The 21,716-nt window shown below is 38.6% G+C and overlaps 1 protein-coding gene across 8 annotated transcripts in view; it reads left to right on the top strand.

The window, feature by feature from the left end:
• Window positions 1–11,042: 11,042 nt before the first annotated feature.
• RBMS1 (RNA binding motif single stranded interacting protein 1) overlaps window positions 11,043–21,716 on the top strand; it is a 220,445-nt gene continuing 209,771 nt past the window's right edge. Inside the window, exon 1 of one of the 8 annotated variants that reach the window (XM_043576868.1) lies at window positions 11,043–12,125. In XM_043576868.1, coding sequence (XP_043432803.1) covers window positions 12,051–12,125 — 75 coding nt within the window. In that variant the 5' untranslated portion in view covers window positions 11,043–12,050. The remainder of the gene's footprint in view (window positions 12,126–21,716) is intronic. The other 7 variants (XM_043576877.1, XM_043576881.1, XM_043576879.1 and 4 more) reach the window with 7 other exon arrangements.

The following is a 21,716-nucleotide window of genomic DNA, read 5'->3' as shown; positions in this document are numbered from 1 at the left end:
AAACTCTTGACCCTCAGAAACCATGTGAGATAATGAATATTTGTTATTTAAGTTGCAAACTTTGCAGTAATTTGTTAAGCAGCAACAAATAACTAATGCAACTATTAAAACTCGACAGAAACCATTGGCAATTATTTGGAACTTAGACCAATGAAAGATTTTTTCAGGGAGGAGTGTTTTATCACTAACTTTGTTTAGTGACAAAAGGGTGCCTAGTGATAATATAAAACATGCTGACGTTAGTTAGCTTTCTTATTGCTTTGAAATTCTCCACAGCTATTGCATCCGCTTATTGCCTGTACCCAGAATGAAATGCTCCCAACTGCTCTCATATATCCTGGCTTAGCTTAGCCATTGTCATCCATCTCTGGAATAACTGGAGTTTCTGATTCTAGCCTCACCCATCCACATTGAATGTATCTACCACAGTGATAGCAGTGTAATCTTTCTAATCTTAAATCTGACCTTATAGCTCAGATTGTAATTCAGGGTGTATAAAGCCCTTTAATAACTCTCTTGTGGCTACAGAATAAACCTCAGATGATTCACAAAACTCTTCATTTCTGCCTATGCAGAAAATACTGTAAAATTTCACTTATTTCACAGTAATATTCTAACTAGGTTGTCATGATCTGGCCCTCACTTAAGCCCCTCTAACCTCAATCCCTACTCACTTCTGCATGTACTGGTAGTTGTAAGTCATGATGAAAGATGTGTTGTTCATTAACTATACATATACTCTTCTGCACATGCTGATCTTTTGCTTGGAATTTTCCAGTTCTCCTCCAGCTCTATCCCTACTCCATTCCAATTGTATCCCTATTTACTCGGTAAATTCTTCCCCCGCCCCCCATAAACTATAGCTAAAAATGTCTCAGAGACGTTTCCCTGGACTTCCTTAGTCCAAATAACATGCTTTGTCATATTCTATAGCAATCATGTATTTACATGTCTGTTTTCTCTACTAGACTGAGAACCACTCAAGGACAGGAACAGTATTTAATTTACCCTTAGTGCTCTGTTGACTAACAGTGTCAGCCACCTAGTGTGCATATGATAAACAATGGAACGACTAAATATTGAAAATTAGAGCAACAACAGCAACAAAAACTATCCACTATCACAACATCCTAGCTCACATACTCCTGTAATTTTTACACAAGCATTCCCATATTTTTACATAAATTATCAATTTATAATCATAGTATTAACATGGTTCAGCATTCTGAATTTGTTTTTGTTTTGGATAGCTTTTATTGCTACCTGTTCAAGTTCACTAATCTTTTCTTCTGCAGTGTCTGAGTTGCTATTAGTCTTTTCAGGTACACCTTTCATCTCAGGCATTGTTTTTTATGAACAAGTAGAGGTCATAATTGCTAGTTAAATATACCTCATAGTATGGTTGTCAGCTAAACTGTGCCCCTTCTTCACGCCATAACACATAAATCATCTTTCCTTTCTTCCTTCTGTCCCGCCTTCTTTCTTTCCATCCTTCATCCTTCTTCATCAACCTGTTAAAGAGAAATTTCTCAACACAAGTTCCTTTTAAGTTTGAAGCAACATTCCAGTGTTTCTGGTGGTGATGTTGGTGGCAACATACGGTGGTAAAATATACTTTTATAGTGTTTAACCTGTGCCAGGCACTAGTCTAGCTCCCACTTGTGTATTATCTCATTTAATATCTCAACTACTTCATTTTACCCTTTCCCAGCTAGGGAGTGGAACAGCCACCTTTTAACCAAGGTAGTCTGACTCCAGAGTCTGTGCCCGTAGTAAAAATCTCAACCTGGAAGGATTTCAGTGAAGACCAAAGGAGGTAACTTATGTGAGAGGGTTTGTAACCTATAAAGTAATTATGATGTTAAAATAATTTCCAAATAATGGTGATGGCAATGATGGTGATAAAGTCCAGATAAGACCACAGGAAGTCCTAGAAACAAAAAGAAAGCATTGCTGAGAATCCAGCTATAATTTCAATTTGGGAAATGTACAAGTGCTAAAGAAGCTGAAGATGATGTTTCCTTTATGTGTTCTTTCCTTCTTTCCTAGCTTTCTAATTCCACAGCAACATCAAGGAAATAGAATTACCAATGCCTTCCACCCTGGCTTGGCTAATAATCTACAATGCCACAGAACCCTGACCTAAAAGATAAAAATTGATGGAATTTATAGTGTTGGGTTTTTATTTTTATTGAATACTTCTATGTGATCTTGAAACACGTTACACTTTTTCATTTCAGGACCACATTGAAGAGTATTTTTGTGTGTGTATTCACATATGTATGTGTATATATAACGTGTGTACACTGGTTAAATCTCAGCTTTGTTTTATCTCATTTCTAATTTTTTTTTAAAAAATCTCTAATATCTAAGAATTGAAATGACTAAATAGTTGTCTTCAATGTTGAGGAGTATAATTTTAAAAAAACACAAAGAAATGGGGGAGAAGCAAAAATTCTATCTTAACTTTAGATACTTCTGTAGAACTTCTGTCATCGGAGAGAATATTGGAAATATCCTCATTAAGGTATTTGGAGCACATGCACCTTTTCTTGACCTCTTCTGTGAAATCATGAAATCACAGCCTACCTCACACAGGCCTCTAAACATATTGCTTAACATCGGGATATTTTAAAAATTGAAATTACAGTTGAAAGAAATAACCCTCAGTAGACACATGTTTTGTTTGTTTGTTTGTTTGTTTTTGAGTAGTTCTTCTTTATGTTGATGTAAGAATCTTTGAGGTCTTATGTATAAGCACATATCTTATTTTTTTTTAGGTTTGAGTTATTCTTTAATAAAAAGCTAATATTTTATGGTAGTCTATATCATTACACAATGATGGTTACAAATTTGGATTTCTTTTAACAATACAACTATTCAAGGAGTAGATACATGTTTAATGAAATGATTTTGTTGGTCCTCTTAAAACATTAAAAAATTATCCTGTTAAATCATTTTTTTGTCAGAAGCATTTTATAAACCTGGAAAGCAAAGGCCCAAAAGTTAAAATCTGTCTCTAGGAAATGTTGATCTACATGAAACCCAAATGTCTAACAAATGTGGCTTGACAACTCCTGGCCTATAGAAAAGAAATCAGACAATAAAGTGAGAGCAATTTGTCTCCTTCCCATTCCACTGGCTTACACCCTTGACTCTTAAACATTTTAAATTATTTTGAGTTTTGATGTCATCAAAGATTATAACAATACTTATCAGCAACCTGTGAACAAACATACTGTTAAGATGAGCTAATGAGTGCAAATAATCGAGCCATGGTTCCTTAAGGGCAGGGTCCAGATCTTTACTTGCCTCTAGAGTTCATCAACAAATAGTCTCTTGCATACTGATTGTTTTTACTGAATGCTCATTGGATGAATTAATTAGTTACTAAATTATTTCATTTGTCCCTTGGTGGATATTATCATCTGACTTAGGTCAGTTAAAGTGAGAAAGAGGTGAAATCTTTATGGACCACCCTTTCCAAGCAGAGCTTTTTGGGGGAATGCATGTTCTTGATAGTCAACTGAGTCCTTAGTTCCATCACATTCTTAGATAGCAGCATCCAACTCCACGCATTACTTGCTAAATTTAGGACTTAGTAGTCTGTCATTACCAACATTAATAAATATTCACTGTAATGGAGTTTCCTCAACCGTGCCCATTTTTAGCTTTCATTAATACGTTTATCAAAAACAATTTTTAAATCATGTATACTGTTTGTCTATTTCACTTCTTGGAGGAATTTTTTCTAAAGTTAATACCTACTGTTTGAAATATATGTGTTCCTTTTATCTGTCCAAAATACATTGGGCCAAAGAGGGGATGGGTGGATGGTTGTTGCTGTCATTCCTGCAAGTAACAAAATCGCTGAATGTCTAAATTGGAAAGGATCTTTGAGGACTTTAAAATATTCACTACTACAAATTCTGGAGGATTCCTAGTGTTGAAACACTTCTCCATGTGCTTCCAATGGATTTGCACGTTGATCAGATAATTAGATAATTGGTGCTTGGAAAGAGGCTCAGACTGGGTTCCATAGGATGGGCATTTGATCCAACATGGTGGGAGGAAGTTGTGAGAGGGCTGAGTCATAAGGAAAAGAATAGAGTGGACCAGGTGAAGAAAGGTGAAAGGTATGGTTGGCAGACGGATCAGAAAAACTGGAGTAACACAACAATACAATGTGAGTTGAAAGGAGCAGGAATGGAGGGGAGGAAAGAACTCTAAGCCAACAAGTAATATAGTGGAAGGAGATGAATCTGGAAAAATGGGAAGGGCCTGGTCAAGAAAGGAGTTGTGAGCTGTGATAAAAAGTGTGAACTGAACAGTGCTTCCCAAACTCTGGTGGGAGATATGGGACACATTCTGAGAAATTTTTAATTTGTGTTTTGTTTTGATGAAAAAAAGTTAAAAAAAATTTTTTTTAATGTTTATTTTTGACAGGGAGAGTGAGACAGAGCGTGAGCAGGGGAGGGCCAGAGAGAGGGAGACACAGAATCGGAAGCAGGCTCCAGGCTCTGAGCTGTCCGCACAGAGTCAGATGTGGGGCTTGAACTCACAGACCATGAGATCATGACCTGAGCTGAAGTCAGATGCCTAACTGACTGAGCCACCCAGGCACCCCTGATGAAAAAATATTTTTAAAGAATATTCCACTTAGAAAGATAATAAGATTTTAGTTTCTTAGGGCAGGGGTCTAAAAAAACAAGGTCTAAAGCCACATATCTAAGAAATAGCAAGCTAGAAGATTTATACTGAACCTCTTAAAAAACAATTCCTTATTCATGACAAAATTCTATTGTAGAGTAAAACCACGGGTTCCCTTGAATATACATTCTTATTTGTTTAACCCACTCAGACTTCTAATATATATGTCAGTCATACTTTCACCTTGCAAAAACTGGCCTTTCTGTTTTAATATTCAGTAAATGTATTACAGACGTCACCTAGTTATCTAATGTGGAAGCAAGAGAACTCACAGCCAGTAATTCTCCAAGTTCTGTGTGAAGTCTTTCTAAAAATTCGAAATCCCATTTCCAATTTGCCGATGTTCTACTACAGGGGTGTGTTGCAAAATTTCTAACTTTATCCTTCAATTATTTCAATACTCAGGCAGATGGCATAAGAACAAAGGCATTAATGAATGCTAACTTGTTTGGTCCACTTCTGATTAAGTATAATAAAAAAATGTTTACCCTTGGTTATAAGTGAAACGAGATTAGAGATCTTGGATGGGATAATTGGTGGTTCAATGTCTTTAACTTGCTGCTGCTTCTGCAGGGACACAGTCCCCCATCTTTCACTTCATACAAGCTTCTTATGGCTGACACATCATTCTCTTCCAGCATGTCTCCTTGAAGAGATTTTTCCCGACAACTCTACTTAAAATTTCTAACCCAACTCCCACAAAGTTGCTCTCCTCTCATTATACTTTCTTCATAGAGCTTACCACAGTTTAATGTTGTTTCATTTGTGTCTCTCTCACTAGATGGTAAGCTCTGTGCAGGCAAACACCAAGTAAACTACATCCCCAATGGTATCTATGCGTGTCCTGAATATAGAGTATACTTCTTAAATGTTAGCGAAGGTGTAAATGTACAGCTTCTCTTGGGGAACATCACTCAATGGCTCATGCTCTCCTAAGGGTCATCTTGGCATCAAATTCATTAAGAATCTTTCATGAGCTCCTTCTACCAAACGTGATAAGTATGAAGAACACACTTTAAAGAATTTGTTATTATTTAAAATTTTTTTTCTCAGCAAGCTGATATGGGTTTATTAGAGAAATAGCTGACCCAGGCTTGGACACAAACTATACAAAAACCTGGGACAATTGTATCATGCTAGGAAGCAAAAAAAAAATCGATCAGACTATTGGGATCTGGTAATAATAATAATAAAAAAAAAAGACATAGGAGTCAATTCAAAGACTCTTCCATTGACCAAAGATGGGGCAATTTAAGCACCAATAAGAATAATGACTGTGATTGATTGAAATAAAGAAAATATATAAAAAGCTGTAAGTTCAGAATATTACTTAAAATTGGTTAGGTTTGGAGTTTCCTATGGCATCAATTCATTATTCTCAAAACTGGTAAGTAGGAAGAAGGAAGTATCTTGCTTTGCCTGTGCTAATTGTATTTCAAGTTAACCAAAGAGTTGAAGAAAATTCTTCTCCATAGACAATTTCCAACTAACAAGTGAAGAAGAAATGATAAAATTATAAAACCATAATTTTGTAATACCTAATGAAATAATGGGTTGAGGTAATACTCATGAACGACTCTTTTTTTTAATTTTTAATATATGAAATTTATTGTCAAATTGGTTTCCATACAACACCCAGTGCTCATCCCAAAAGATGCCCTCTTCAATGCCCATCACCTACCCTTCCCTCCCTCCCACCCCCCATCAACCCTCAGTTTGTTCTCAGTTTTTAAGAGTCTCTTATGCTTTGGCTCTCTCCCACTCTAACCTCATTTTTTTTCCCTCCCCTCCCCCATGGGTTTCTGTTAAGTTTCTCAGGATCCACATAAGAGTGAAAACATATGGTATCTGTCTTTCTCTGTATGGCTTATTTCACTTAGCATCACACTCTCCAGTTCCATCCACGTTGCTATAAAGGGCCATATTTCATTCTTTCTCATTGCCACGTAGTACTCCATTGTGTATATAAACCACAATTTCTTTATCCATTCATCAGTTGATGGACATTTAGGCTCTTTCCATAATTTGGCTATTGTTGAGAGTGCTGCTATAAACATTGGGGTACAAGGGCCCCTATGTATCAATATTCCTGTATCCCTTGGGTCAATTCCTAGCAGTGCTATTGCTGGGTCATAGGGTAGGTCTATTTTTAATTTTTTGAGGAACCTCCACACTGTTTTCCAGAGTGGCTGCACCAGTTTGCATTCCCACCAACAGTGCAAGAGGGTTCCCGTTTCTCCACATCCTCTCCAGCATCTATAGTCTCCTGATTTGTTCATTTTGGCCACTTTGACTGGCGTGAGGTGATATCTGAGTGTGGTTTTGATTTGTATTTCCCTGATAAGGAGTGACGTTGAGCATCTTTTCATGTGCCTGTTGGCCATCTGGATGTCTTCTTTAGAGAAGTGTCTATTCATGTTTTCTGCCCATGTCTTCACTGGATTATTTGTTTTTCAGGTGGGGAGTTTGGTGAGCTCTTTATAGATTTTGGATACTAGCCCTTGGTCTGATATGTCATTTGCAAATATCTTTTCCCATTCCGTTGGTTGCCTTTTAGTTTTGTTGATTGTTTCCTTTGCTGTGCAGAAGCTTTTTATCTTCATGAGGTCCCAATAGATGAACGACTCTTAAAACCATAGAACTTTTAAATGGGTAAATCAGACTGATAATACCAAAACTTCTGATCAATCTTAGTATCACTAAAAATGAGACAATCAGTCATTATGTGTCTCCTGATGTGATATGATGTACATCACATCACCTGTGTATGTTTAGCACCATCTATGAAGCATTCTTTGCCAAAAAAAGTGAACCTGAATGTAATTAAACATCTACAACTAACCATCACTTTATGTTTTATTATTAGTAGTATTTTTAAATTTAAACCCAAGTTAATTAATGTATAGTGTAATAATGATTTCAGGAATAGAATTTATTGATTCATCACTTACATATAACACCCAGTACTCGTCCCAACAAGTGCCCTCTTTAATGCCCGTTGCCCATTGAGCCCATCCCACCACCCAACACCCCTCCAGCAACCCTCAGTTTGTTCTCTGTATTTAAGAGTGTCTTATGGTTTATCTCCCTCTCTGTTTTTACATTATTTTTGCTTCCCTTCCCTTGTTAGAACTAATCATCACTTTAAAAGACCCCAAGAGGTTGAAATCAGCCATGTGGGACATTCTATGGAACAAACACCATGATTTCTTTAACAAACAAACATCAATTTAAAAAGTGAGTGGGGGCTAACTTTTATATATTAAAAGAGGCTTGCGCGAGACATCAACCAAATTTAATATGTGGACATTGTTTCAGTCTGATTTAAATGAACTACAAACGCAATTTTTTAGATAATCAGAGAAAAATGAAAGAACAGGGTATTAGTAGATCTTATAAATTATGAATTTTGTTAGATGTGATCATGATATTGTGTTTTAAAACGTTCTTATTTGCTTGAGGTAGATATTAAAGTAGTTGCAGGTGAAATGACATGATGTTTGGGATTTGCTTTAAAATACTCCAGAAAAATAAAAGCATGTTGGTGTATGGGTGAGTGTGTGAGTGGGTGTGGGTGTGGGTGCATGTGTAACAAGAATTACAAATGTTAATAAGTATTGAAGCTGGTTCATTATTCTCTCTGCTTTTGTATTTGTTTGAAAATGATCATGAGTAAAATTAAAAGCTGAGTTTTGTTTTTAAAGTGTTTTAGTATAAAATACAGCAAACATACAAAAAAGTCTCTGAACCACTTACAGAAAACATTGAAATATATTCCTACATATCTACAACCCAGTGCAAAACATGAAAAGTTACCATCTCTACCAGTCCCCTTTGGTGCCTCTCTGAATATCTCACCTTTCTCCTTCAGAGATAACCACCATTCTGAATTTTCTGTTATCTCCTTATATTTCATGTACCTATTCTTACACAATATACTTTTTGTTATTTTTTGTTTTTGAACTCGATACAAATGGAATGATGCTTTATGTTGACTTGCTTCTTCAACATTCATTTTGAAAAGATACATGTTGATGCTTTTAACTGTAGTTTATTCATTTTCACTGCTGTAAAGTGTCCCATTGTGTGCAAGTACCATAGTCTTTTTATCTATTCAATGGTTGACAGACATTTGAGTTGTTAGTATATTGTGAACATTTCTGTGTATTTCTCTTGGGGCGTATATTGAATACTTTCTTTGAGGTATGTATGTACAAGTGGAACTATTGTGCCATAGTATACACGCAAATGAAACTGGGCAGTGCCAAACTGTTTTCTAAAATGGTGGCTGTACAATTCACACTTTCCCTGGAAAGTAGTTTTCAAGAGTTCCCCCTTTTCCACTTCTTCGCCTACACTTAACATTTTCAGTACTATTTTCTGCCGCTCTGGTAAGTGTGAAATGGTATCTTATTATTTCAATTTGCATTTCCTTTATTATAGAGTGTATCTTTTCAAAGTTATAGGAACATTTATCATTCATTCCTCTTCTGTGAAATATGCATCCGTCTTTTGCTCATTTTTTTCTTATTGATACCAAGGAATTCTTTATATTATTCTACACATTAACTCCTTATAGTTTTGTGGATTACAAATAACTATTTTGTGGCCTGCTTTTTCACTTTCTATACAGAATCCTTTGATGAACCAGTGTTCATAATTTTAATATAGTCAAATTGATCAATCTTGCACTTTTGGTCACCTTATTAAAGGAATTTTTCCCTTCAAAGCTATAAACATATTTCCCTAAATTGTCTTCTAATAGCTTTATCATTAAACTTTTTTTAATGTTTATTTATTTTTGAGAGAGAGAGATAGAGAGGCAGAGAGAGAAGCAGAGCATGAGCGAGGGAAGGGCGGAGAGAGAGGGAGACAGAATCTGAAGCAGGCTCCAGGCTCTGATCTATGAGCACAGAGCCCGACGTAGGGCTCGAACTCACGAACCACGACACCATGACCTGAGCGGAAGTCGACGCTTAACCCACTGAGCCACCCAAAGTGCCCCATTTTATCTTTTTTTTTTTTTTAATTTAAGTCTTTAATTCACTTGAACTTTTTTCTTTCCCTTTTGTGAGGCAGGGCTCCAATTTCATTTTTTCCATATGGATAGCCAATTGACCTAGAATCATTTATTGAGAAGCTCATTCTTTCTCCACTGCTCTGCAATACCAATTCAGTCATAAATCAAGTGTCCGCGTAATTGTGTGTGTGCTTCTGTGTTCTTGAACACAGGCTGAATTGTCATCATCCAGAAAAAAGTAGAACAGTCTAAGTTTGGTAATTTCCCTTATCACCTCAAGCCTTTCAAACACAAGTTCCTAAGGCACAAGTTAGTTCATGTCAGTTTTCTTCCCCAAAACATTAAAGAGTCCCACAATGAAACATGTAAGGAACTTTTTAACGTTTGCCTAGCCAGATAGTGAATCATTCTGACCTTCAGATTTACAATAACCTCAACAGTGCCCACCATATATCAGAAACCCAATAAACACTAGTTTCTGTATAGGATTTTTACATAGGTTAACTGTTAATTTTTTAAAGAATACATGATTTGCCTCCTAGCATATCCAAAACGTTCTCATATCAGCTTACACTTATTTTGTTTTGTCAAAATGCATAACCTTAAAATTTGTCCAAATCATGTAAAGATTGTAAGGGTTTCATGACACTGTTTCTTTGTTTTAAAGTATCTAACTAAACCTGCTTTGAAATGTAATGGTAAAAAAATGTAACTAACAAAATCATGCATTCCATTTCAGTTTGGTTTACCTTTTGTGCTGTTAGGAAAACAGACTCTCAGAAAACCAAAGTGACAAAACAAAGTAATCAAGGTCTATTTAATAACAAATGAATTTTTTATTACATTTTATTAGATGTGCAAGGACTCCAATTTGGAGGTGCTTCCTTACTCTATTTGTACATTTTGGTATTATCTCTTTTTGAGCTAGAATATAAAAGTCTTCTACAGGCTGCTTCAGGGACCAATTAACTCCATTAAATTATAACCAGTTACATAGTGAACTGAACCACTGCTGTCTGGGGCTGTCTAGAACTGTGACAATTAGGAGATGGAGACAGGCAGAAAGAGAGAGATTGATTTTATATGTCACTGAAGCACGCTGCAACAATATGCCAGTGTGACTTTCAAAATGGCCTTAAAATATTCCAAACTCAGGAGTTTCCTTGCTCCTGAGTGGGAGTTGACAGACTGTCTGGCAGCATTAGAAAGAGGCAGAGAAGAGCTGATGTCTATATTGTGTCCTCTAATAATAACATTCTGCCTCTTTGCGGCATCTCCCCCTTAGAAGGATCCATCTATTTGTTGTGAGGTGTGTGTGTGTGCGTGTTTGAGAGAGCTTTGCCTCCCCTTGTGCAGAGGGCACGATTTCACCCCTCACATGGCTGGGAAAACCAAACCAAAGGATACTAACCCTCCCAAGGTCACCTAGAAAATTAAGTGTTGTGGTCTGGGGGTTGGGAGAACAGAACCCAGGTGTCCCGACTCCAGCTTTGTGGTTGGACACTAAATCATTTTCGATTTCTTACGAAAAAAAAAAAAAAATCATTGGGCGGGTGGGGGGGGGAGAGTGAGAAATTGATCAGATTTCCTCCGCTTTCTCCTTACTTCCCCTCCCCCTTACGGCGATAAAAACTCAAGAAAGGAAACGAGGTGTCCACTTTGCAGTTCTTAAACTGGGTCCCCCAAGTCACCCCCCACCTCCCATCGCCCACACAAAGCGACCCGGGTTCCCAAGGTTTCCGCTCGTCCAACAGCGAGCCCTGGAAGTGAGGAGTGGTTAAAACTCAGCCCTCACCTCCAGCGGGTCCCGAGCTCCGCGGCGCCCAAGCCCCGCCCCGCCCGCCCTTCCCCCCACCGCCTCGGCGCGCCAGCCCCTCTCCCCTCTCCCAATCCGGCGCACCCACCCCAGATGCCGCCTGGCACTGAGCGAAGCCGTCGTCGCCGCCGCAGCAGCACTTTCCACTTGTACTGATCACCTCCCAGCCCCGCTCTGCCTGCTCGCCGGAGCGGAGAGCGGCCCGCGCGCCAGCCCTTGGCAACCTCGGTGCAGTCGGGCTCCGGGAGGCAACTCCTTGGGAGCGCCCTGTCCAGGGTGCCCTCTGCGCTCTGCAGTGTCTTTCTCTCTGCCTGGGAGGAGGAGAAGAAGGAGGAGGAGGACGACGACGACGACGTCTGGTCCGGGCTGGGAGGTGGAGCAGCGGCAGCCGCCGCCGCCGCCGCCGCCGCCGGAAAGGGAGAGGCAGGAGAGATCGAGACTTGGAAACCCCAAAGTGCCCGCGACCCTGCACGGCAGGCTCACGGCAGGCTCCCTTCCAGCTTCATGGGCAAAGTGTGGAAACAGCAGATGTACCCTCAGTACGCCACCTACTACTACCCCCAGTATCTTCAAGCGAAGGTAAAGGGGCGCCGGGGGCGGGGGGCGCCGGGGGCGCGCGCGCCGGTCGGGGCCCGTGCAGGGGCGCGCGCTGCGAGCCCCCGCCACCCCCGGCGGAGTTGATGGAGGGTTGCTAACTATAGCGCTGGCCTGGGCGGCGCGGGGCGGCGCGCGGGGCTGCGGCTGCCCGGGGAGCGGAGTGCGGGGATCGGGTTACAGAAAGCCGTGGGGGGAGAGACTAGACAGGAAAGAGCCGCCAGCCCCTTCCTGGCCCGGGAGGAGGGGAGGGTCGCTGGGCCGAGCGGCGCCCCTCACCGAGCGGTGGCTGCTCAGCCGCCGACGCCTGGGGCTCCGCGGCAGGACCCGCGGCCGGCGCGGCTTTTCGACCGCTTCTCCTTGGGCCTCGCCCTGCGAGCAGTAACTCTTGCCTTCCCTCGGAGTGGTGCGCAGCTCCGGGGCCCCCAGGGACGCCCCTCAACCTCCCGCGCGCGCGATGACTGGGGCTTGAAGTGGGGGGACGGGACATTTTCTTCCCCGCCTACGGCCTTGCGCGCCCGCCTCTCGCCTTGATCTTTGTGCGGTGTGGCACTTCACCTGGTTACTGATTTCTACTTTTACGCTGGTGTTTTGGGTGAAAAAGTGGCCAAAGTTCACTCCCCGTTCACTGATGTTCCTTTTAATCTATCCTGTAGGTTTTGCAAAGGAAGGACAATGGGCAGATTTCAGTGCAAAGAAGTGACTTTATATTTAGTTTAGAAAAATGCTACCTTATATGTTGACCACAGTTCGATTTCCAGTGGTGCTTTCTCAAAAGTGGCCTTGACATACTCTTAGGTAACACAGCTGATGACATGTAGCCATACAAATTGCGACTGACTTTCTGGAGACCCCGGGTACCTTGTTAGTGGGCCTGTCTTATTTTTTCAGTGAGATTTGAGGCATTCCGAACTCATTAAAATAAATATATGTATATATATATATATATATATATATATATATATATATATCTGGTGGGCCCATGAAGAGGGAGGGTTTCACTGCTTTGGAAGCTTCTTCCATAATTTGGGAGGGTGGGTTGAAGTTGGATGCAGCAGCCTTCTTCAGCGATTAGCGTCTCCTATCACTACCCCAGGTGCCTTTCTAGATCACAAAAGAATCAAGTATGGATGCAGTGTCTGAACTTTCTTTGGTAGGTTGTAATCATGTCCTCCTTGCTGGCAGAGGACATTCCTGGCCTGATGCAAAGAATCTCTGATTCAATCTTGATAAGCTTTTCTTTCTTACAGTGTGTGTGGTCCGCGTTATGTACCTACAACATAGCTCTGTATTTTCTCATGTAAAAAAGGACACTTGTCAGCACTGAGACCAGAAATTTTCGAGTAATCAAGGACCTCCTTTTTGTTCCCCTCAATTCTCATCTTACTTTGGGTGGCCAGAAAGCAGCAAGATGGTAGAAGCAAGAATACTCATTCATTTCTGTGTGGTCCCCACATATTTGTTTTCAGAGACCCAAGGGAGGTGCTCATTTTTTTGTGAGATACATTGTAAATACAGGTTGTTCAAAGAAATTTTGAGGTATAATCAATGCACTACCTTTTAGATATCATATATGTTTAATGCACTTGTTTAAATTATGCAGCATCGGGTGCCTAAAGGACAGGCTATTCAACACTTAACTATATGAATAATAAATAGATACACTCAGGTGAAGAAGAAAAAGGGCCATGTTTCTACAGGCACATTCACCTTAGTAATTTTTATGTACCATTAGTAAGTTAGAAACCAAGTACATAGCATTTAATATAGCTAATGCATTGCCATTTGGCTCTTTTTGCCCCGTAAATAATTGAAGAGAGAGACAAACGGCAAGAGCCTGCTCCAGTAATTAGGGTCGGATCCCAGAAAGCTTTAGGGCCCATTTTCTGAAAGTGTGCTTCCTGCATAAAGCATTTAATATTGATTTGTGTTACTGTAAGTGACATTCTCAAAACATATCTTGCTGTTTCTACTATGAAATTTGAAATCCTATTACTCGGAATTTCTTTGTTTCAGAAGAAAGACACACATACCGACTTGACCTATATAACGTGGTATTAAAGTTCGATAATTAAACCTAAATTCCCTACTGTACGTATCTTGATTATCCCAGAAAGGGGTATCTCCTAAAATGTAAAGTGACCAGATGCAGATTTTAGGTAAGCACAGTTTGAAACGCATAGCTCTGTTTTTTCTCCTTGACGTATTTGCTGGTAACATGGTAGTGTGAGTCATTAAAAAAAAAAAAGTGACTTCGTTTGATTGGTAGTTAGTTTAAAAACAAGTGTTGCCTAGTCTACCTAAAGAATTAATATTCTCACTTAGAATCTGTTGTCTACGGTGATGATCCTTGCCTATGTGTGTCTTTTAACCTTCCTGAAACATGCGATAGAAAACATCAGTCTGTTTAAAGTACAGTGATGTGTTTGCTGGTCAGGGTTGTTTTGAAACTTCCGTTTGGAAACTATATCAAAAACTAAGTAATGGCATGGTTGTTTACAAAGTGATATTTGACTTAAACTTGCAATCAGGAGACGGATGTGATGGTTTTGAATCAAGAAAGAATACATGGATGGGATTTCTTTTCAGCAGGAGGAATACATACCAGTTAAAGTGACACTTGAGAATGAGTTTTGTTTTCCTATGTTAAGAAATTAACATATGTCAAATAATTCTTCTTGAGTTACTCATCCAATTAGAGACTGTTGTAAATTTTATTTCGTATTTTTTCCCCATAAAAACATCTTGGTCACTTCTCCAGTTATTAACAACAACAACAACAACAACAACAACAATCTATGCAGTTCTATTACAGCGTGACCATATCAGCATGCTTTGTACTTTGACAGAAAGAGAAATCATTTGACAGAAATCATTAGAAAAGTAGTACAGCTGCATTACACATAAAGTAAATCGGAGGATGGTATGGAAGGGCAGGCATGGGCGGAAATGAGATTGTGAAATTTTCTTAATATCTTAGTGTGGAGTAACATAGATTAGAAGTAACCTGATTTTACATGCTTGTTGGGTTTTTTTGTGTTTCTCTGTCAGGGTGGTCTTATCCCAGCAGGCTTTCTTTATCACCTGACACGTTCATTCTACGAGGTAGTTTGATGTAGCTTCGTAAATGTAAGCACATAACCGTTCTAAAGGATTTTCTGAATTATAAATGACCCGTGGTATATTATGAAACATTAAATTTGGTATCCACTTTTCAGCTACACAGGAAAAAAAATCTGATAATTTAACATATTTTAGCCTAAAGATTTGTATGTGCACATTTTCAAACATTGGCTGTATTAATTTCACTTAGTATAAAGTCACTCCTCACGGTCTGTTTATTTCAGAGATCCTACAACCTATATTACTGCCAATGCATGTATGCTGATATATATGGGAATTGAAATACTTCTTATTTCTTTTGAAGAAAGGAAAGTACAAAATGTTCTTTACACGCTTGGCTAATATTTTGTACCAACTAAATGCCGTGTACACATTTGTGATGTATGTTCATAGTTATCGAAAGATACTTCTATAAAACATACCATTTTGAAAGCTTGGTTTTTAAGTTTTTATGCATAAACAGTATTGTCTATACGCTAAAGAAGTCTTTCTAAAACAAAAGCTTCATTTAAAGTTATCTTTATATGTGTATGCTAAAGAACATATCACCTAGCTTCAAAATATGAAAAATAACGAGTGATATAATTTGGGATTGTGTTAATAAAGGCTACCAGAACAAAGTAGTTTCTCTGTATTGAATTTTTGTGTGCATTAACATTTTGTTGAATTCCTTAACTTTTACTTGGTACCCATATGACTATTGTGTCGATCTGTTTCTCTAGGGCTTAGGGTTTATGATTTGATACATGGAACGACTGAGTGTAGTAGGGTGGTTTGGAGATACAGAGGCATGATCTTAGAACTTAGGGTGCTTTGTGTCCTAACAAGTAACTGCGTTTATACAGCGAATAAAGTTTGCTTAAATAGATCAATACAGCCAAGTAATATTTTATACCCTGAATACACACCTTCGTTCCTTTGGTGAATGAGATAGTGTGGCTATCTAGAAGTGGTATTGGAACGCTCAAGGTCATGGGATGGTTAAAATGAACATGCATTGTAATGCAGTACTGTAGCATTCTTCCCCCGAGATAGCTATTTCTTTTGGATTTTCCATAGCATCTATTATATTTTTATATGCTGGGGGCTAAATCTCAAGCTACTGGAAAGGAAAAGGAAAAGAGAAGTGAAGTAGGAAAGTTTTCAGTCATTTAGTATTAGTATAAATAGATATACCTTACATGGTTGGCAATCTTGGTTTTGAGTTTAAGTTCAAATATGGGCAATTTCCATGTAATGCAGTTTCAAGAAAAAACATTTTAAAACTTTACTGATACATTGCTCAGACTTTGTATTTGGTTTAATGGTTTATTGGAACTTTAAAATTACCCCAGCTTACTTAATGAGTACTAAAATTTTAAGTTATGGGTCTTTTACCTAAAGACAAAAGGGTCTTTCTTTCTTTTATTAAATTGAGCATTTCCAGAAAATAAAATATTTCTCCCCATGTCTACTTAACCAGTAAAAATCATGTGAGAGAAATATGTACAATGGAAGGATAAGTGCTTAGTAAAAATGATACAGACACTTAAATATTGTTCATTGTTTTTAAGGATGAGGAATTTTTTTGTCCAGTTTGTTTTTTATTGGCTGCTTAGTCTCACTAATGTTTACTCTCCTCAAGCATGATCTTCTCGCCCACTGTAAGTCTCTCTGCAAAGGATATTAACACCTCCCTAGTTTCTTGCTTGATTCACAAAACAGTAGGTGCTAAATAAATGCTTGTTAGTGACTATTATTATTCAGAGTAAGTACATGTGAATTTTTTTAGACCAGGAAAAAAATGTAGACCAAAATGTACAAATATAATAATCCAGTCTGATTTTCTATAGCAATCTCATTATAGTTTGATTTGCATTTTGATTTATTTTGTTACCATTTTGACAACTTTAAATTGTTTTATGGATTGAGTAAGATCCCTGGGAGGAATCACATATCAGTTGGTCAGTGCTTCTTTTATGGAATCAAAAGTGCCGTTTTGTACATTCTTCATTAAAGCCTATGGTGCCAGAAAAAAAATCTCATAGTATTATATTGAGGTGGGAAATGTTACATGTGATGAATTGGTGACTCAGAGCCTGTCTTTGTTTCCTATCAGTGGCCCCCACCAACATAATTGAAACTTTTTCCTGCTCAGTTTTCAAGAAAATCACCTTCTTAAAGAAATGTATTTCAGACTCGGTAAAAACATGTATTCATTTAATGGATAACAACTAAAATATAAACTAGCATTGAGGTGTTCAGAATTAGTCCTCTCTCAATTACTGACTGTTGCATAACCCTAAACATGACATTCAGCTACTAGCTTGTTATCCCATTCATTGGGGTTAGAGGAATGAGCAGGAACGTATCAAGTTGCCCTGAAGTAGAAGTACTATATTTAATGTACTATATTTAATATTTATTAAATAAAATGTAGTAATGGTATGTGAGTGATTTAAATGTAATGCCATAGTATTTGGTGTCAGATCAAACCATATGTTCAAAATTGAACATTGGACTTGGAGATTTTATGTGGAATGAATTTAAATGTTCTGGCTTGTTTTTCTCTATTGTTTTAATGGGTAGATAGTCAAACCTGATGGAAGTTGGTTGTGCCTCATGAAGGCAGCACTTGGATGATACAGACTTTCACCAGTGGGAGCTTGGCCGGGTGATACACAGCAAAATGTCTTCTTAGAACCGTGTGTGTGAAACATACATGCAAACTTGAGCACACACACTAATTTGGTAACAGAAACTAAACATTTCTTCCTACGAAGGAGAAGTGTAAAGGGGATGGTGATGGTTAAGCTAATAACAAACTCAACACATATCTCCCATAGTTGAATTCCTTACTTTTTCTTAATGTATTTTGTCTCCTTAACATAATTATATGAATATCTTAATTTTTCAAATAAGCACTGGAAAAGAAGTGTGTCAAAGCTGGTGAGAGAGAGAGAGAGAGAGAGAAAGAGAGAGAGAGAAAAAGAGAGAGAGAGAGATGGGGAGAGAGACAAAAAGTGGGGGGGGGGCAAAAATCAACACCCAGTCCTCCTGGGGGAGAAAACATACAGAACTGAACGCTGTCCTTCTCTATACATTGTCTTTTAGCTAATTCTTAAATGGATGCATTTGTCATTTTAGAGGATGGAGAACAGTTTTCTAGATGATAAATATGAAAACCTAAATCCTAAAAGAGATTAGATGCTAATATAAACAGTTAATTTGCTTTTCAAACTCTGGCATTTTAAACACAATGCCTGGTGGATGATTTCTAACGTTGGCTGTAGCATCTGTATTCTGGAATTAGGTTAAAGTTTTCAGCTGGTAGCTTGTTGAAAAATTGCTGAGGTTCATGAAGGACTGACATACCAACTAATCGGTTGTATTTTCTGAGTGATCCCAGAGCACCATTCTCTGCACTTGAAATTGGGAAAGGTTAGGGAGTATAATAGCTGGTCCTTGCTCTCTAGCATCTCATCAGCTACCAGGAAAGACAGAATAGACACAATACAAGAAATAAGTGAAGAAAAATATTTACAAAATAGTACACCCAGGAAGGTAACGTATCAACCAGAAGTCTGAGCGACAGAGAAAGCCCTGAGATATACATCTGTGAGATTAAAAACACTGCCATTGTGTTTTGTGAGAAAAAGTAAAGGGCATATAAAGGCCACAATAAACCTGGGAATTTTAGAAAGAAATTAGGGCTTTAGATTAATGAGTGAAAATGTCTTGAATTGATAATCAGCATTGTTTTGTATTTCTTGTGCTTTATAATCCTTTTATGAGTGCTTAGAATGTTAAAGAATAACACTTTTTTTGGTACTTTATGTTAACTCCTTCCCCACAAAGTTTCATATGCAGTTACCGTATTTTACATTGTTAATTTTCAAGTTTTAGGCTTATAAGTGTGCTACGAAGCCAACCTATTTGGGTTGTGACAGGCTGAGAATATCATGCTTAAGTGATGACATAATGGTTACACAGATTTGTTACTCTTATTGTTTTAAACCATTTGAAATGATGTTTATTTCTTCTAATTCATTAGGTGTGCTCACGGCAAAGGGAGAAAATGTTTTGTTATGGTGCTAATTACATCATTGTGTGCCTACAATCTACAAGTTGATAACGTATCTATGTGAGCTGTTATTTCTTTAGAAAATAACAGATTTTTTATTATTCATGATCTTTCATAGGTATAACTATTTTTTTCTCTAGCTTTAATTCTTCTAAAATAAGCTTTCTTCGCCTCTGCAAATGAAACGATGTGCTTCGAGAGTCACGTTGTCCTCTGGCCTCACTGGCCTCACTGGCCTCACTGGGGAACATAGAACCCTCCCCTCTCTGGCTGCCCACTGAACAACAGGTGCTACTGGGCTTCCTCCCAGATGAAGAGTGATTCCAGGGAAAGGTCTTGTGCAAAAAAACGAAATATTTTCACAGATATCATAAATAATTTTTACCGATCTTGTAGGAAAAGTAAAGTGTGTGGATCTGTTTTAGATGATACCAGTTTTGTTTTTTTTAATCAATTGAAAATTTTACTAATTAGAATGGGAAGAATTGGATGGATACATCATCATGGAATACTGTGCTCTCTTAACCTGAGTTTCTTGGGGGAGGGGAGAAATCAAAGTTGCCAAAAGTGAATTTTAGATTTTAAACTTCCATTTTTATTATGCTTAAGCTCTTCAAATGACACTATGCCATTTCCCTTATTTAACAATTTTTAGACATGGTGATTTTGAGAGTTACCATTGGTAGTATATTTGTACTGGAGAACTTCTAAATCCTTCCTTACCTATAGAATAATACTAGCTGCTTGTAAAGTCTCAAATAAAATATTTGGTTGTAAGCAAGAGTGACATTTTATTAAAAGTTTGTAATACCATCACCTTTACCTTTGTCATCTCAACAGCATTTGGGTTCATCAGTGAATAGGCTTTTGACAAATACAGACATTAATAAAAAGACAAATTTGGCAGTTTTTATTTTCAGGTCATTAACTGATATATTCTCAAAACTTTCTTTGCCTCCTGCAAAGCACAACTTTGATTAATTTCATTGTTTTAAAAATGGAAGCCTTAACGAAAAGAGGTTCCTAATCTCAGCCTCTTCTAGGTTTCATTCCACACGATTGTTTGCACTTTTATTTAAACAACAACAACAACAACAACAACAGCAACACAAAAGGAATTGGCTACCAGAACACTTTCTATAGCAAAAATTCTATAGCTGAAAGATGATATTTTTCTAGAGCTCTATGTGATTTGTTCAGTGATTGGGTGTGACTTAACCTACAAGTGAATTGTTTTCAAGTTTGTTCTGAAAAGTTCACGTATCAGTTATGTAGAACTTGAAACTCATCTAACATATTTCATACATAAATTGTTATCCTTAGTGGTAGGGCCCACAGCCAACCTTTAAGAGCCTGTAAAAGTAATCCACTTTATAATTCACAGGTACTTGTTCCAGTACTAATCTCATCATAGAACCAAAGCACCCTTTTGGGCAATGTTTGGGGGAGGGACACGGTGCATGAGTATTCAGAGTTCAAATTCCAGGTTCCAGGAACCCATCTTTGTATCCTTTAGGGGAGTGGGTAGGTTTTCCTAACTCCCCTGACAGGCTGTGGGAAGACAAGAGCTCCCTGCAGTCCTTCAGTAGGGCTTTGAGCTTCTAGAACTTGGGGACTGGGTTCCAAGAAGAGATGGGAGGTGTGGCTTGTGAAGTCCTTTGAGGTGTAGACTCTGGAGCTTCTCACTGTGTGCGAGGCCCTGGGAGCCTGATTTATTCCTTATTCCCTGGGACACTAGCTTCCTACTCACCTATTTTCTTATGCTGGCCTCAGCGATAACACCACCCCCACCCCCACCTCCAGCCCCAAAACTCACTTTAAAAAATGCAGTCCAAGGCTTTCTGGGTTTCATCCCTTGCCCCTCATTGACTAGATGATTACAACCTCACTGCTTTGCTCGCTCTCCTCCAGCATCAGATCAAGCAAACACCTTGTGAGGCTGGAAACAAGAAGGAAACAAAATGACAAAGAACAAACTGTCCAGTTCCATCACTTCTCTTATTTTCATCTAGTTCCGGTCCAACAATGGCTCATAACTCATAGGGGAACTCTAAACCTTGAGAATTTGATGATGGCACTTTCCCATTAACCTCAAATATTTACCAGGACAGCCTGTGGAGCACAGGTTAAGAATCCTACCCTGAGAGGAAGTCAGAATGGAACCAATCTGTGCTTAAGAGGATGATTCAGACCATGGATCCCCTGGTATTTTGTTTCTGGAGTGAAGAGCCTGCAAAGTGGGAATGTGTGAGGGAAAAGCCCATGGGTTTGGGCATTCTCAGGGTGTTTCCTCTTTCTTTTCTCCTTTTCCCCTACTCCCTTCTTCTTTTCCCTTCTCCCCTGCTCCTGCCCCCAGTTTTTCTTACCGCACATTAAGAGTAGTGTCAGTC

The sequence above is a fragment of the Prionailurus bengalensis genome, chromosome C1 (assembly GCF_016509475.1).
Source record: "Prionailurus bengalensis isolate Pbe53 chromosome C1, Fcat_Pben_1.1_paternal_pri, whole genome shotgun sequence".
NCBI lineage: Eukaryota > Metazoa > Chordata > Mammalia > Carnivora > Felidae > Prionailurus > Prionailurus bengalensis.
This window is presented reverse-complemented; position numbering and strand designations above follow the sequence as displayed.